At 41.4% G+C, this 15,103-nt stretch overlaps 1 protein-coding gene across 4 annotated transcripts in view; it reads right to left on the reverse strand.

Annotated features, from left to right (window-relative positions):
* Window positions 1–15,103, reverse strand: part of EZH2 (enhancer of zeste 2 polycomb repressive complex 2 subunit) — a 56,338-nt gene that overhangs the window by 9,861 nt on the left and 31,374 nt on the right. Inside the window, exons 2-7 of one of the 4 annotated variants that reach the window (XM_043464021.1) lie at window positions 14,418–14,554; window positions 11,058–11,174; window positions 7,307–7,427; window positions 6,398–6,538; window positions 5,330–5,432; window positions 4,615–4,793 (exon numbers count right to left, since the gene is read on the reverse strand). In XM_043464021.1, coding sequence (XP_043319956.1) covers window positions 4,615–4,793; window positions 5,330–5,432; window positions 6,398–6,538; window positions 7,307–7,427; window positions 11,058–11,093 — 580 coding nt within the window. In that variant the 5' untranslated portion in view covers window positions 11,094–11,174; window positions 14,418–14,554. Of the gene's footprint in view, window positions 1–4,614; window positions 4,794–5,329; window positions 5,433–6,397; window positions 6,539–7,306; window positions 7,428–11,057; window positions 11,175–14,417; window positions 14,597–15,103 lie in introns of all 4 variants that reach the window. The other 3 variants (XM_043464020.1, XM_043464019.1, XM_043464018.1) reach the window with 3 other exon arrangements.

Here is a 15,103-nt window from a genome sequence, read left to right on the forward strand (position 1 = left end):
AGGCAATTATACATCATCACACTTCTGCTAACACGTGGTTGACACTGTGGAACTTCCTTCACGCTCTTACTGAATACTCACCATGTATTTTCCTCAGCTCTCCCCCAGAACACCTGAGCCCTAATTATAAACATTTACTTGAGTCTTTAATGTCTCCATAGAAATAACTGATGTATCCTCTACACAGAAATGAGTTTCCTCTTTTCACCAGAAGAATCCTGACACCTACAACTTATTGATTTCTAAAGAAAGGTCAACCCTAGCTTGTCAAATGAGGGAACAGACTGGGACACCACTTGTTAAAAACCTGGGTTCAAAGACAGTGAGGACAGCCTCGGAAGTCAGTTTCTATGAATCACACACAATTCAAGAACCCAGGGGGAGCCTGCAGTCAGCACTTTCTGCAGGGAAAAATAGTAGTCAGATAAAATGGCTTTGGCAAGATATAGTGTTTGAAACTTAAGATGCCCAAATAACATAGCAGAGAGACTCACACTCCAGCACACTGGTGCCCTAACCAAGGATGAAAGCACAGCAGCTGGACTTGACAACCTGGGATGCTGGCTCCAGAGCACAAAGGCAAGTACCAGAAAAGCCCTACCCAGCATCACACACGACGCGAAGTAATGTGGATAAAAACAAGTGACAGATTCATGGAATAAATCATTCCAAAATATATATGTAAAAAGCCATACTTCTATCCATAGAACTTAAATGGGAAATGACGACAGACTGATGAGGAAAGGAAGAGAAAAGGAAAAACAAACAGTTATGCTTTTAAAGTGGAAATCCAAGGCTCAGGTCCCCGTGTCAAGTATGTGAGTTGCTTTTTCCCAGAATAAGAGTCTGATACCATATGACTTATTTCACCCTGGACTGGCATGGGTGAGGGCCCCTAAAATGTCAACACAAAGGCTGAGCACACGGAAGGTGAAGGTCACGTAAGGGGAAGGAGTTACATCCATCCAGACATAAGGTCATCATGAGCCAAAGGCACTTGTGGGCTTTGAGCCCGGATGTCTCCTCTAGCACGTGCTAGGTTTAGAGACTGATATTTTGCCGCAGTTCACGGAAGAAGACACAGATGTGTCTGTACACCCACACACACACACACACACACACACTCTGGTCTTGAGAGAGAAGGTGTCACTAAGTCAGGACTAAGTGACGGTACATGGAGTCGCAAAAGCGTCGGACACGACTCAGCAACTAAACAACAAAAAACGGCAGCAATAATCATTTCACTTGCGCTACGGGAAGAAAATCTGAAAGGAAAGAACAAAAGGAGAGTCATCAGATAGTCAGTGAGATAGAACCCTTACTTTAAAATGTGAGATTTACCTTAGGTAATATAAATTTAATAAGATTTCAATAAACACACCTAGACCCTTTAGACAAACTGATTCTAAAATTTACATAGAAAAACAAGAATGGCCAGGAGATCTCGGAATAAAACCCCCCAAACAGACAGACTCAAGGAACAAGACCCTCGGATCAGAAGCAGAGCCCAGGCCCTGTGGTGACCAGGACCAACTGCAGATCAGGGCAGCCCCAGAGGGACCTGCGGACAACGGTGGGAAACAGCAGTCCTGGACACGGGGGTGAGCTGGAGCCAAAATCCTAACAGAGCAAACCAAATGGGTCAAAGGGAGAGATGTTTTCAAAAAGTCTAAGCGTACTAGGGAAAAAGGTGAGACTCCCTTTAAAATCTTGGAGTAGGGAAAGCCAAATGATAGATTTAACTACTTCTAAAGGTTTTGTGTTTTTGTTTTGTTTTTTAAGTTTGCTACGGGATTTTTAACAAACTGGAAAGAAAACACTGCAATTCATCACAAAAAAACTAATTCCCTGAGTATATAAAAAACTTCAAGATATCAAAAAGACCACCAAAGCCAAAAGGATAAAAAGAGTTCAGAGAAAATAAAACACAAATCTCTTAATCATATAGAGAAATGCAAATTACATTGTGCTAGAAACCATTTTACTGATTCAATCAATAAGATCAAAGTCTGTTGTTTAACACACTCGGGTGGCTGGGCTCGAGGGAAACCGGCACTCTCACTCTGCTGATGGCTCTTTAAACTGGCAGCCCCCCACACGGCGGGTTGTTGGGCAGGACCTGCACGCAGCGGACCAGGCTACCCTGCGCCCGTGGGAGAGAACACACGGGCCCACCACGCAGGGCGATTCACGTGCGCCGTTCCCTGAGTGCTGACCTCCGGGGGCCGCATCTGACACGGGAGAGGACGGCGCAGCCGTCCAGAAAGGATTCAATCTGCAAACCTGAGTCCAGAGGGGGGGAGCCGAGTCCAACGGCAGCACGTGAACAGGGTGGCTGGAAAAGAATGTGTGTGTACAACATCTGCCGGAAGAAACTACAGAGAGACACAGAAGAACTAAAAGTGGAAGCAGCTCCCTTACAAGGGAGTGAGGACAGGGGAGACTTTCCTGGACAGCTCTGAATGCTATTCTGAAATACACGCGTGTAAAGGATGATTTTGAAAAAACAATAGCTAAAAACACAAGCCAGGTGCTATTATTTGAAGTATTTTGCACACAGAAGTAATAAATTTAATCCTCAAGACTGTATGTTATTCCTATCATACAAAGAACAAAAAGCACAAAATGCTATATTTAACGGGTATGTTTAGTCATTTATTTAATGACTTCTTTTACCCAAGAAAAACATATAGTGTGTGATCTTTTGTCAGAGTCAGGGTAAAGCAACGAACGCCTGCAGAACTGATAGGGCCTCACTGGGAGGAACGAGGGGAGCGGCGCGCGGCGCACCCGTCAGGCCAGGGGAGCCGGCCTCAGTAAGCACAGCCCCCGTCTCGCCCTCTCCCCAGCCTGAATGACGGCACGATGTGCAGGCTCAGGGTTCATCCAAATCACTCTGGAAGAGCGCAAGAAGATAACTCCTGTGATAACGTTTAAAAGGAGCGTCCTCCTGCCTTGGCTCATTTGTACAAAAAGGTTATCAAATGCTGCAGCCGCCAACAAGTTGGAGGGGACGTTCCACCGATTCCAAGAAGGGCTCCCACCAATTTTCTTGCTATAGTGATATCTGAATGCAATTTACAGTATTCTTAAGCAAGAACTGGACAATATTTTATAAAATGACCACGTGTAAGTAAGTAAAGGGGAATTAAATGCAATTCCAGACAACTTCCCTTGTGGCTCAGCTGGTAAAGAATCTGCCTACAATGCAGGAGATGGGTTCTATCCCTGGGTTGGGAAGATCCCCTGGAGAAGGGAAAGGCTACCCACTCCAGTATTCTGGCCTGGAGAATTCCATGGACTGTATAGTCTAGGGGATCACAAAGAGTCAAACACGACTGAGCGACTTTCTCTTCACTTCACCTCAACTACTTCAAGAGCTGTGTGAAGACAAGGCTGCCAAGCCCAAGTAAGGTATTTCATAACCCTACAATGGCTGGGGTAGCAAATAGCTGGCTTCTGCAACTATTAAAACTATCAAATCATCCATGTAAACTACGTCAGGAGCGTGGATAACAACAGCGAGGACGTGGAAGATACAATGATAATTCTCAAAGTCTACTTCAAGGTTTTCTAACTTAAGATAACTAAACCACTCATACTTCACACACACAATCATTTCCAGACCAAGATACGCATCACATAACAAATTATGTGCTATAAAAAGTAGATAGAGCAAAAACTCAAAATGAGGCAAGATGTAGTTGCTTGGGCAGGCTAATTAACACTACGAGGTACCACTGGACAGAGGGAAAAAACTACAAAAGGTGGACCCAGGAACTCTAAAAGGACAAAGCAACATGAGCCACCTTAGCACAGGGACAAAGGTGTTAGGCCACAGATGGCCAGCTGCTCAGAAGTCTAACAGAAAAAGCTAACCTGTATTAAGTAAACCCTTCTTATTAGGAACCAGGAGGTATGAAATGTATTCTCACAACGCATGCCTCCCAAGTCGCTGGTACTCTTTAAATTGTACTTAAACCTGGAAAATGTACTAAGAAACCTCATTCTCCAGCAGAATCAGAAAAATACAGGAGTATCATATGTATAAATTTCATTAAGAACATTTAATGCTTTACCTATATTCAAATGCAGGTGTTTTTAAAATCAACTTATTTAGAGGACCCTCTCCCCGACTCCAAACACCAGACTTAACACTCAACAGATAAGAACAGATACATAAACACCTTTTTAGCAGCCTGTGTGATCTCAGTACCCTTAGTAGGGTCCTAACTACTGAACTGCCAGGGAATTCCCTTTAGTCAATTTCTTATTTGACAAAACCTGTCCATCAGCATGGAGAATGTTGCTCTGGGCTACCAGCTAGTTCACAGTGGGTTTCATTACAAAACCAGCATAAGGTTAGCATGTACGGAAAAATCACTGGCCTGTATTCCAAGTTAGGGGAGACAGTAGTCCCAACTTAATATGTGCAAAAAGACTTCAGAGCAACCTCAAGCAACAAATTAAAAAATACCAATACTTTGATTCTAACATATTTTTCAGTCATAACTGTTAAGATTAAATGACAGATCCTAGTGGTAACAGATGACAACACTTTCCAAGTTGATTTAACACATAATTCCACAACAAAGATAGAAAATGAAAACGTACAATAACTGCACTTACGATGTAGGAAGCAGTCATATTTAAAACACCGCCTACAGAAAAGCGTATGAAACGAATGCAAGCTCTGCTCCCTCTGGACAGACTTGGCGTTCGGTCCGTCTATGTTGGGGGTGCACTCAGGAGGAAGTGCGCCCGGGAGCTGCTGCTCCGTGAGTTCTTTGTACCTGACGTCAACCAGAGAAAGGCACGTGAGGTGACACCAGAATCACATTCTTGAACACAGAAGTTTCCACAAGCTTTCTATGATTTACTTTGGATATTTTATCTTGCCTAAAACACAGAAAAGGGTCTGGCCTACAGCAATCTTCATTTAGATGAAGAGCCAATTACACATTACACATAGTATATCAAGAAACATTCACAGATGTTATTCAGATCTGTCATGAAAAATGTTATTATATTCATTAAAACAAAGCAATCATGGCAGTAAAATTTCTGTGGGTGTCCAGAGAGATTTCCTCCTACACGCACTCCTATAAATTGTGTGTGTGCGCACGTGTGCACACTCACGCACACTTCCATCTATGATGAACGCAGCCCAGGGTACCACAGACACACACACGTATCCGTCCGAGTGTCCCGCAGACACTGAACGCGCAGAGCAGCGGCTTCACCAGCTCCACCAGCTCCATCTCTAAAAACCAGAATGGTGAGTCACATGCCACACACAGCAAGGCCGTCTCCAAAGAGCAAACCTTACTTTTCCTTTAACTCTTCCGCTGTGCCCTTATCTGGAAACATTGAGGAAATAGCTTCAAAAATTTTATCAGAAGGAAATTTCCGAGGTGGACGGCTTTCTTTATCTAAACAGGGAAATGAGAAAGGAAAAAAGAATGAAAGTGAACAAGCTCACCAATGCTTCATTTTGCCTACACTTAATGCGGATTTCTCAAGAAATTACCAATTCTGTGTCTCTCTCACTTCTAACCTATTTTACAAGTATCTGGAATGCTGGTAGGTCAGACAAAACTCAAAATCAAACATGCAAAGTTTCAAGTGCACCGGGAGGCAGAAAAACCCAGGTTCTGATCCCAGCTCAGCACCGCCTGCTGCCGTGACCCTGCCCCATCACTGACCCCCGGCACGTGTCATCTGTGAAACGAGGGCCCACAGGATCGCTAAGGCACCGATTCTGAGAACAGGACGCTTCTCTGAAACTGCAACTTCCCCCAAAATTCTTCTATGCTGACTTCATAATGAGCTTTGTCAAGTCTCTTCCAACCCCAGCTCTAAGTTGGGACCCTCTAATTTCTCTGGTGATCCGTAATTAGTGTGCAAGTTACAGCATGTGCCCTGGGGTCAGTCAGAGCTGGTTTCCAAAACAGAACTTTCTGGGTTCTCTTTCTTCCCAATGCTGTGATCTTAAGTTACTTCACCTCACTAAACCCATCTCAACTATAAAGTGGATCTGAGGATAAAATCCACTTTATTCCATATGGAATATTAGGAGGATTAAATGTCTATATACATATAAAGTGATATAAATTGACAAGTGTATGACCTGCATATAGTCAAAAACTGATGTTACATATTACAGTAATTACGATAATTGTCTAGGGAAACCCAAAACCTGTACATTCCTTTGCTAGCCAAGGAAATAAAAGACTCACAAGTGTAGGATGAAATGTTACAAACAGTATTTTAATTTTGATTATACTACCCCTGATGTGATATTTAACAGAAGAAAAAAGAAGGGAAGTTTACCTGTACTCTATTTTTTTGAAAAACGCTGTTATGGCTACACACAAACCTAACAAGACAGATGTACCTTCTCGACTCTCCTCTAGATCTTTCTGTTTTTCTTCTCTGTCATCAGGATCCTCTCCATCATCATCATCATCATCGTCATTGTACTGACCAAGAGCGTTCACCAGCTCCACAAAAATTTCATCATTTATAAACCCACATTCTGAAAGTCATGAAATCAAATATCAGATACACACAGAAGTACACCATGCTTTTTTCTAATTTGTAAGAAACAACTGCAGCATATCAATCAGCACTGTAACACCACAATTATTATAAAATTTGGGAGAAAGGTCATTTCCAGGACTGGCCTAAGGCAAAGCTGGAAGAAGAATTTACCCTCAACACCAGTCATTTTCACAAGTCTCCAGTGCCGGAGACCACAGCCTAACTCTCCAGAAACTAAATACGGCCTTCGCCTCCTTCTAAACAACGTATCCACCAGACTGCGCTGTCCACTTGTGAAGAGACCGAGAGGCTATTACACACCACCCGCCTGCCAGGCACTTTAACGGTTCTCCTGTTAAAGCACGAAGCTGTGATTCTAATGACAGGACTTTCAGGTCCTGTGGTGGCCTAGCAGAGAAAGTCATTTTGATCACAAGGCCTTTTGGAGTCCATGTTACATAAGCAGGGCTCTAATCCTAACCCATTTCATTGCTAAAGAATCTTAAAATCTATATACCTTGAAACAATTCTATTTAATTTGCATGTGATTGACAGCTTTTTAATAACCAACTATGCATAATTTCCAAGTGGCAAATACAATCCTTCAATTTAAAAATAAATAGGGAAAATACTGAAAATTTTAGCCCAGGCCAATCCAGCAGTTTTAATTTTTAAAAAATCTTTTTCATACTGACGTTTGAAAAAACAAATCAAAATATCAATTCTCTGGCCCCTTTTCCAAGAGAATAAACACATGCCTCACCTCTATCCCCGTGTACTTTTCCATCATAATTTTTTATTAGTTCTTCAATGAAAGTCCCATCCTGGTCTAAAACTTCATCCCCCATGTATGGAATGTTATGTAAAACAGTTTCATCTTCCACCTAAAAGTGAAAAAATAAATATATTTAAAAAGTAGACACATCTTAAGTTTTTTAAAAGCAAATGTAATATAACTGAAATACAGTATTTTTTCATAAGCAGATGTCCATACCCAGTTTTCCAGATCTAAAATAATAGCTGACTCTAAAAGCTACAAAGAAATAAATGATGCTTCTCATCAATATCTGAGAAAACTGTTTACAGGAAAAAAACTTAAGAAAAAATACTGTATTATGGAATCAGTCACTACAATTTACCATCACTTCATGTCCCTCTGAGACAGGAACACGCCACAAGTTACAGTGTGGCCCATCACCCATTTGAAGACGTGTTCCTGCTTCAGACATTTAAAAGCATCTCAGGGTCGACAAAATACAGCTTATCAAAGCCAACCATAAATAACAATGCCCCAAAAGGAAAAAAACTAATTAAGTGAGGATTTCCAAACTTCACTTGATCAACTTATTGACAGCCAACATAATAAATTCTAGGCACGTAAAATATAGATGGTTCATTACAGGTTATGCCAAAAGGATTTACTCTCATTCATAAAATAGGAACATTCTACAATAACAAAATGCTTCAACGCTATGAACAAGACATATCAAACCTGATAGTGCTAATAAAGATGACAGATGAGATTATATCAAGGTTTGGAAGATACCAGGGAAGAAAGAGGGTTCTGGTTGAGCAGGAAAGGGCTAGTCAAAGAAAGTTCAGAGAGGACACAGGACTTCAAGAAAACAAGGGACAGGAAGCTGATGTTCTTCGGGGAAGAGAACTTTCAATAAAAAAAGTTAGAGAGTAATTATAGATAAAGACACAACCTTTCTGAAGTCCGTATCTAAATAAGGAGACTAATTTAAAACAAGGATAGGTCTCAGTCTGAAGAGGCCTTTGAACAAGGTATTGATTATAAACAGAATTTTAGAAAGAAATTCTGATAACAGAACAGACTGGCTAAGATTGAAGAGAGGAAATGGCAACTATTTAAGTGTGAGGTGCCTCAGGCTGGCCCATGACTGATACAGAGGAACAGGCTGGGAAAAGGCCGGGACACACAGGAGCTGCCAAGTAGGAACACACAGGAAATAGGAAAAAGCAGGGAATTTTTCAAACAATTCCTACATAACAAATCTAGGGCAGGTGCAGAGTTCATAAAGATAATGGTACCTTTGACCAACAAAGAAAAGGCAGACTGGGAGGAAAAGTGCACATGGGGTATAAAATGAAAATGTACATGTTAATACACTGTTCTATTCAGAGTCAACCTCATATACAACTACTGAGTCTAGCTGCCAGCACACCTCACCAGCACTAAACCCCACTTAAAACTGGGAAAGTTCATTATTTTGGACACAAGCCAAAATTAGATGACAGCTGGCTATTTTTTGTCTTCACAATTACATCCATAAAACCTTTGCACTGTAGGACATACCCTAGCCATAAAAAAGAGTCTGCCTAATCTGGCTTTCATCACTAGCAAAACCCATGTCTGATTCATAAATAATACTGACAACTTCGGAGGAGGAGATGAATTACGACTGGAGGGTTGATAGAGACACACTACTATCCATAAAACAAGAGGGACCTATACTCAATACCTTGTAATAATCTATAAGGAAAAACAATCCAGAAAGGAATCAGTTTGCTATGCACTTGAAACTAACACAACAGTATAAACTGACTATACTTCAATTTTTTCAAATGGTTAAAAAGATTTATTGCCAAGTTTAAAACACTATATTCCTTCAGAATTTCAGTCTGTGAAAATATGAGCCCTCTCAGAAGTTCTTGCAACATGATTCTCAAACCAAATGTTTTTGAATAAAGCCTTAAATACACAAATCTACGCAATGGCAAAAGAGAATCTCAAGTTTACCTTTAAGCCTCCACTGAGAAAAGTTACTGAGGATGTTATAAACACCTATTTATTGAAAAATCTAGCAGGCAATTCTCTAAAGTAGGCTCACCAAGGACTTCCATCAAGATTTCAATAGCCCTATTATTTTATATAGCAAGTAAACTATAAAACCATGTATTTTTAATTTGACAAAACAAGTCAAGAATGCACACTTTAACTTCTCTTTTGTTCCATCCTCTCCTTGATCCTACTTCCATAAAGAATTAAATACTAGCATTTCATAACAAAAGCTATTGTGCCAGTGTTATCTGTGGAAAAATAACCTTATACTGAGACTATTTCATAGTGTAATTATCAATTAATAACATGCTGCCTAAAATTGTTCTAAATAATAAGTTCTCACTTAACAAAATCTCAAAGTCAGACTGAGATTACAGGATACTAACATACTTAAGAACAAGAACTATAAGCTTCATCTTTTAAATATATTTTAAATCCCAGGTATGGTTTTTGCTTAATACTTTCCCTTTGGAGGGCTTCCATGGTGGCTCAGATGGTAAAGTGTCTGCCTGCAGTGCAGGAGACCCAGGTTCTAACCCTGGGTTGGGAAGATCCCCTGGAGAAGGAAATGGCAACCCACTCCAGTACTCTTGCCTGGAAAATTCCATGGACTGAGGAGTCTGGTAGGCTACGGACTATGGAGTCGCAAAGAGTCGGACATGACTGAGTAACTTCACTTTCACTTTCCCTTTGGAGAATGTTACTTAAAAGAAGTAAATAAAAGCAAAAAAAAATTAAAAAGGACTAAGAGCAACATCAACACAGCTTAAAAATACATATATTAACCAGTTTAAAAAAATTACTCCAAGTGTTCCCATTTCAATAGCTATTTTTACTTATACTATCTTGAAGTATTTCTACAAACAAAACTAGTGGAGGTGACAGAATTCCACCGGAGCTATTTAAAATCCTAAAAGATGATGCTGTGAAAGTGCTACACTCAAAATGCCAGCAAATTTGGAAAACTCAGCAGTGGCCACAAGACTGGAAAAGGTTGGTTATCATTCCAATCCCAAAGAAAGGCAATGCCACAGAATGTTTACACCACTGTACAATTGCACTCATTTCACATGTGAGCAAAAACATGCTCAAAATCCTTCAAGCTAGGCTTCAAACATAGACAGCATATTAAAAAGCAGAGACATTACTTTGCCAACAAAGACAAACTCTGCCATCTAATCAAAGCTATGGTTTTTCCAGGAGTCATGAATGGATGTGAGAGCTGGACTATAAAGAAAGCTGAGCACTGAAGAATTGATGCTTTTGAACTATGGTGTGGAGAAGACTCTTGACAGTCCCTTGGACTGCAAGGAGATCCAACCAGTCCATCCTGAAGGAGATCAGTCCTGGGTGTTCACTGGAAGGACTGATGCTGAAGCTGAAACTCCAATACTTTGGTCACCTGATGCAGAGAAACTGACTCATTGGAAAAGACCCTAATGCTGGGAAAGATTGAAGGCAGGAGGAAAGGGGGACGACAGAGGATGAGATGGTTGGATGGTGTCACCAACTCAAAGGACATAAGTTTGAGCAAGCTCCGGAAGTTGGTGATGGACAGGGAAGCCTGGTGTGCTGCAATTCATGGGGTTGCAAAGAGTCAGACACAATTTAGTGACGGAACAACAAAATCTTGACTTACCTTGACATGAAAATTATGCTTTGGTTAAAAGAAGTAATTACCAAATAAGAAGACACATTATTTACATACCATGAAATTCTGCTGTAGAGGAGACCAAGAATACATTATTGGTACTGAAGCAACTGCATTCAGAGTCTTTAATGGGATGACTTGCGTTGGAAAATCCAAGTCACTGGTCACTGAACACTAGAACAGAAAAAATAGAATTGACTCCTAAGAATAAAAGGACAACCTGAAGCCTCAGTCATCATATTATAAAGAGATGCTGCCTACTTACATCATTTTAAAAAGTAAATTTCTTTACCTGAGACAGTAAGTTGGTAAAAACCAAAAAGCCATTCTCTCCTCCTTTACTTAGTGACCAAAAAAGCTTCAGATTTTGAAAATTTTCAAAACCTTCCAACACCTCCCATATTTACCAGTACCAGTAAGAATCAAATATTATATTTATGTTGGCCTCAGATTAACTGCTCTTTGCTTTCACCATAAATTTCCTACCTCACTGCTTAATTTTGCTTACATCTCAACCACATGAAACAATAACATAAATCTTACTAAATAAGAATTTAGAAACTTGTTAGGTTCACCTTTATCTTTACCTTCCCTTTTTAAAAAGTCAAGTGTCTGCTGATATTATCAGATGATACACTAATATAAAAGGGAGTAGATGTGAGTTTCAATCACAACAAAATGGATTCAAATTAATTCTGCAGAAGTGTAATCCCTAAACTATTAATAACAACAGCTGATGTCATTAAGCACGTTCTATGTGCTAGGCACTATTCTAAACACTTAACATGTCTCATATCAGTCCTCATCACAGCGCTGTAAGATGGGGACTATTCTTAGTGCCCATTTTACAGGTGAGAAAACTGAGAGAAAGGATACATAACTGGCCCGAAGTCAGACATGAGTCAGGGCTAGAACTTAAGCCCAGAAAGTCTGACTCTGGAGTCCCTCTTCTTACCCAATACACACACTGTCAGGATACCACATCTCTAATACCAGTTAAGTGCGTATATTCCCCTGAAACATTATACCGTATTTCATCCAATTTACAATGACATGAATTTTAAAGCACATCATTACCTTCTGTATCATTAAGAAAATAATGTTGCCAATTAAACTATAACACAATACTTTATCATAGTGACTCTAAGATGCATGCCAGTTTCAGATGTTAAAATGTTTAGAAGTTTGCATCTTTCACTTGATGAAATACGGTAAAGATCTGTGTCCAAAGACCACAGCACTTCACCCTGTCTAGGAATCCAGCCTCTCTTAAGGAGCTCCAAAACCCATGGTCAGGTCTCCAGAGCCATCTCAAAAATGCCCTTGACAAATAATCCATGAAAACAGAGCAAAAAGAAGTAGAATTGAAGTAGTAAAATGAAACCAAAAAAGTCATATCTATACGACACACATAATTATTAAGTGTTTCATTTTTATCAAAGAAGATTTAAAAATAGCAGGGCTAGATTTGGTGAAATCAGAGTGGAAGTCTTTGGCCTCCAGGCCCACCTGGCCCTCAGCATGTCCTCAGGCCAGGAGGACAATCTTCCAATAGTCACAGTCACCCAGCACAAAAACAGTTCCTTCCTCAGTGGAAGGGAAGGTTTAAAGATAGAACAGTTAGGAAAAACTGTGACAGTGGTTAATCCATTAATTTGCTTTCCAAAAGGGCAAAGATCAAAGGTGACACTAGAGAGCTCATGGCTCAAGTAAGTGAGACAGTGTGAACAGTGACTAAGCCCCAGAACCCGCAATCCTCCCCGTCTCCCCCCTGGCCTCTGATACCATCCCTCATGCGTCCGTCCAGTAATAAGAGCAGTTAACATTTATTGAGCACGTACTATGTTGCAGGCACTGTGCTAAGAGCTTCATGTGCATTATCGTAACCACTCCTCATCTTAGCCTTTGGCATCGCGACTGCACCATGAGGAGGCAACTGAGGTGCAAAGAAGTTAAATAACTTGCCTGGTCAGAAAGACAGTCAACTGCCAAGCCAGGATGGAAGCCTCAGTCTGACTGCTACACCCGGGAGCCTCGTCCGTACACTCACTCCAGCCCTTCCCGGGATGCTCGTGCCATGGGTGCTATACGCCGAGCATCTTCTCCCCCACCTCCTCCTCTTCCCCTCTTCCTACCACATCTTCATTCCTTCTTCTTAAGTTACTTAACCAGCTAACAGTGGGGCAAAGAATGGCTGAAACTACAGAATAAAGTGATATACACTGTCCAGCGGTTTTAAGTTCAAAACAATTTCAGTCCTTGCAAAACAAATTGGAGTTTTTGAATTTTGTTTTACACGTGGTGGAGGCAAATTAATTCAGTGACTTTAATTCAGAAGACTGGTCCCCTTTAAAGCCTGGGGGACAAGGGGGAGCGGCTGCCTCTCCAACTCTGGCAAACCCAAGGTCACACTCAGAGGAGGAGGGAGAGCTGCGTGTCCTACTCAACCACCAGACGGGAGGGGCACGAGCCCCGCCCCGCCGGGCTGCCCGGCGTCGTGAGGATGCTGAGTCCACTGAACGAGGTCACGTCCCCGTGAACACACAGAGCTTAGAGAAGCGCAGAAAATGAGATGGCAGAGGCTGCAGCACTAGGTGCTGTCTCCCCCCACACCTGCCACACCCTACCACCTAGACCTCAATTCTCAGCCCTCAGTGTTACCAAGGGGCTGGAGATACGCCCTCTGAAGGCAGAAGTGGCTGCGACAGCGCGTGGTGCTACGTCTGCCTCGCAACAACACTCAGCACAGTGTCTCAAAAAAGAGTAGGCACTCAAAAAATGTTCCCGGAATGAACCGACTGCATTTGCTGACTTTTCCCCGATGGAGACTTCGACTTCCATTTCTTTTAAAGCTACGAGAACACCTAAGTAACAAATCGAAGGTCTATACCCACCTCGTTATCTATGCATTATCTCTAGAAACTCTATCCCATTCTTTAACTATTAACTAAAAACCATATCCCTTTCGTTTATGAAATAATATTCAAATGCAAAAGCATTTGCTGGTAAAACAAGTTTGGGAATTCTTATTCATTGACTTACAGGAAAATTACTCAAAAATCCCAGTTACTTACCAGTAACTTTTTTTCTTTGAAAATGTATCATCCTTGACAGTTTGTTATCAAGTCTCACATCACTCAGAGGACTGAATAGGACTTTGACCTCCTGGGTCTCCACAGCCTTTTACCTCATCAAAGCCTTGGGCTCAGGAACTCACTAGGAGACCTATATATCAACCAATGAAATTCTCTAATTCTAGGTCCAACTTGAGGATCACACAAGGAAGCTGTTGCAGGTAATCCATCAACGATGGTAAAGAAAGAAAATGACTACATGAGTTATCAAGGATGCTACATTTTCAGAGAAACACAGCTTACTGGTAAGTGACCAGGTTCCTCTGAGGATGGATAGACTTACATCAACCAGCTGGTACAATAGGCGACTGTGTGGCTGGACCACTGGGAGCTGGAGAGGGAAGTCAAGCCAAAAATAGGAGTTGTAGGAGTACACAACCAAACTGAGACTCTTGGCAGAAGGCTGGTTCCAAGTAAAAACTGTGTTATGGAAAATCGTAGAGGGAAGAGCAGGTGAGTGGCCTGCAGGGAAGGGAAAGAAATTAACACACCCTACTACGTGCCGAGCACTGTGCTAGACTTTACCAAAGTTAACTTCTTTAAAATTCACCACTACCCTAGGAGGCAGGTATGACTCCCCCTCTTACAGTGGGACGTCCCAAAGGGCATGGCCACAGCCGTCCGGACTCTGAACAGTCTTTACATTAGGAGGGTTGAGGCCAGCTTCCGTACAGTGAGGGGAAAAAATACACTCGGTTAACCAAGTTAAAAATACTCTTGGATCCTGGTTGGTCCCCTTAATTCAAGCCAGAGACACAATGAACTGTTGACATTGTCTAATATCCTTTAGCTTTTCCGAGCGAAAACAATAAGAACTGTCTCACATCTAAAGTGCAGGAAAGAAAGTATTGGCTGCCACCCAACTCCAGGGGAAAGCTGAGGGTGATTTCTGAAACTACTCATATTCCTCACGGTTTCAGCAGAGACAAGATGATACACCAAGTTTTAAATTAGCTAGCCCTCTGGTGA

The sequence above is a fragment of the Cervus canadensis genome, chromosome 3 (genome assembly GCF_019320065.1).
Source record: "Cervus canadensis isolate Bull #8, Minnesota chromosome 3, ASM1932006v1, whole genome shotgun sequence".
Classification (NCBI taxonomy): domain Eukaryota; kingdom Metazoa; phylum Chordata; class Mammalia; order Artiodactyla; family Cervidae; genus Cervus; species Cervus canadensis.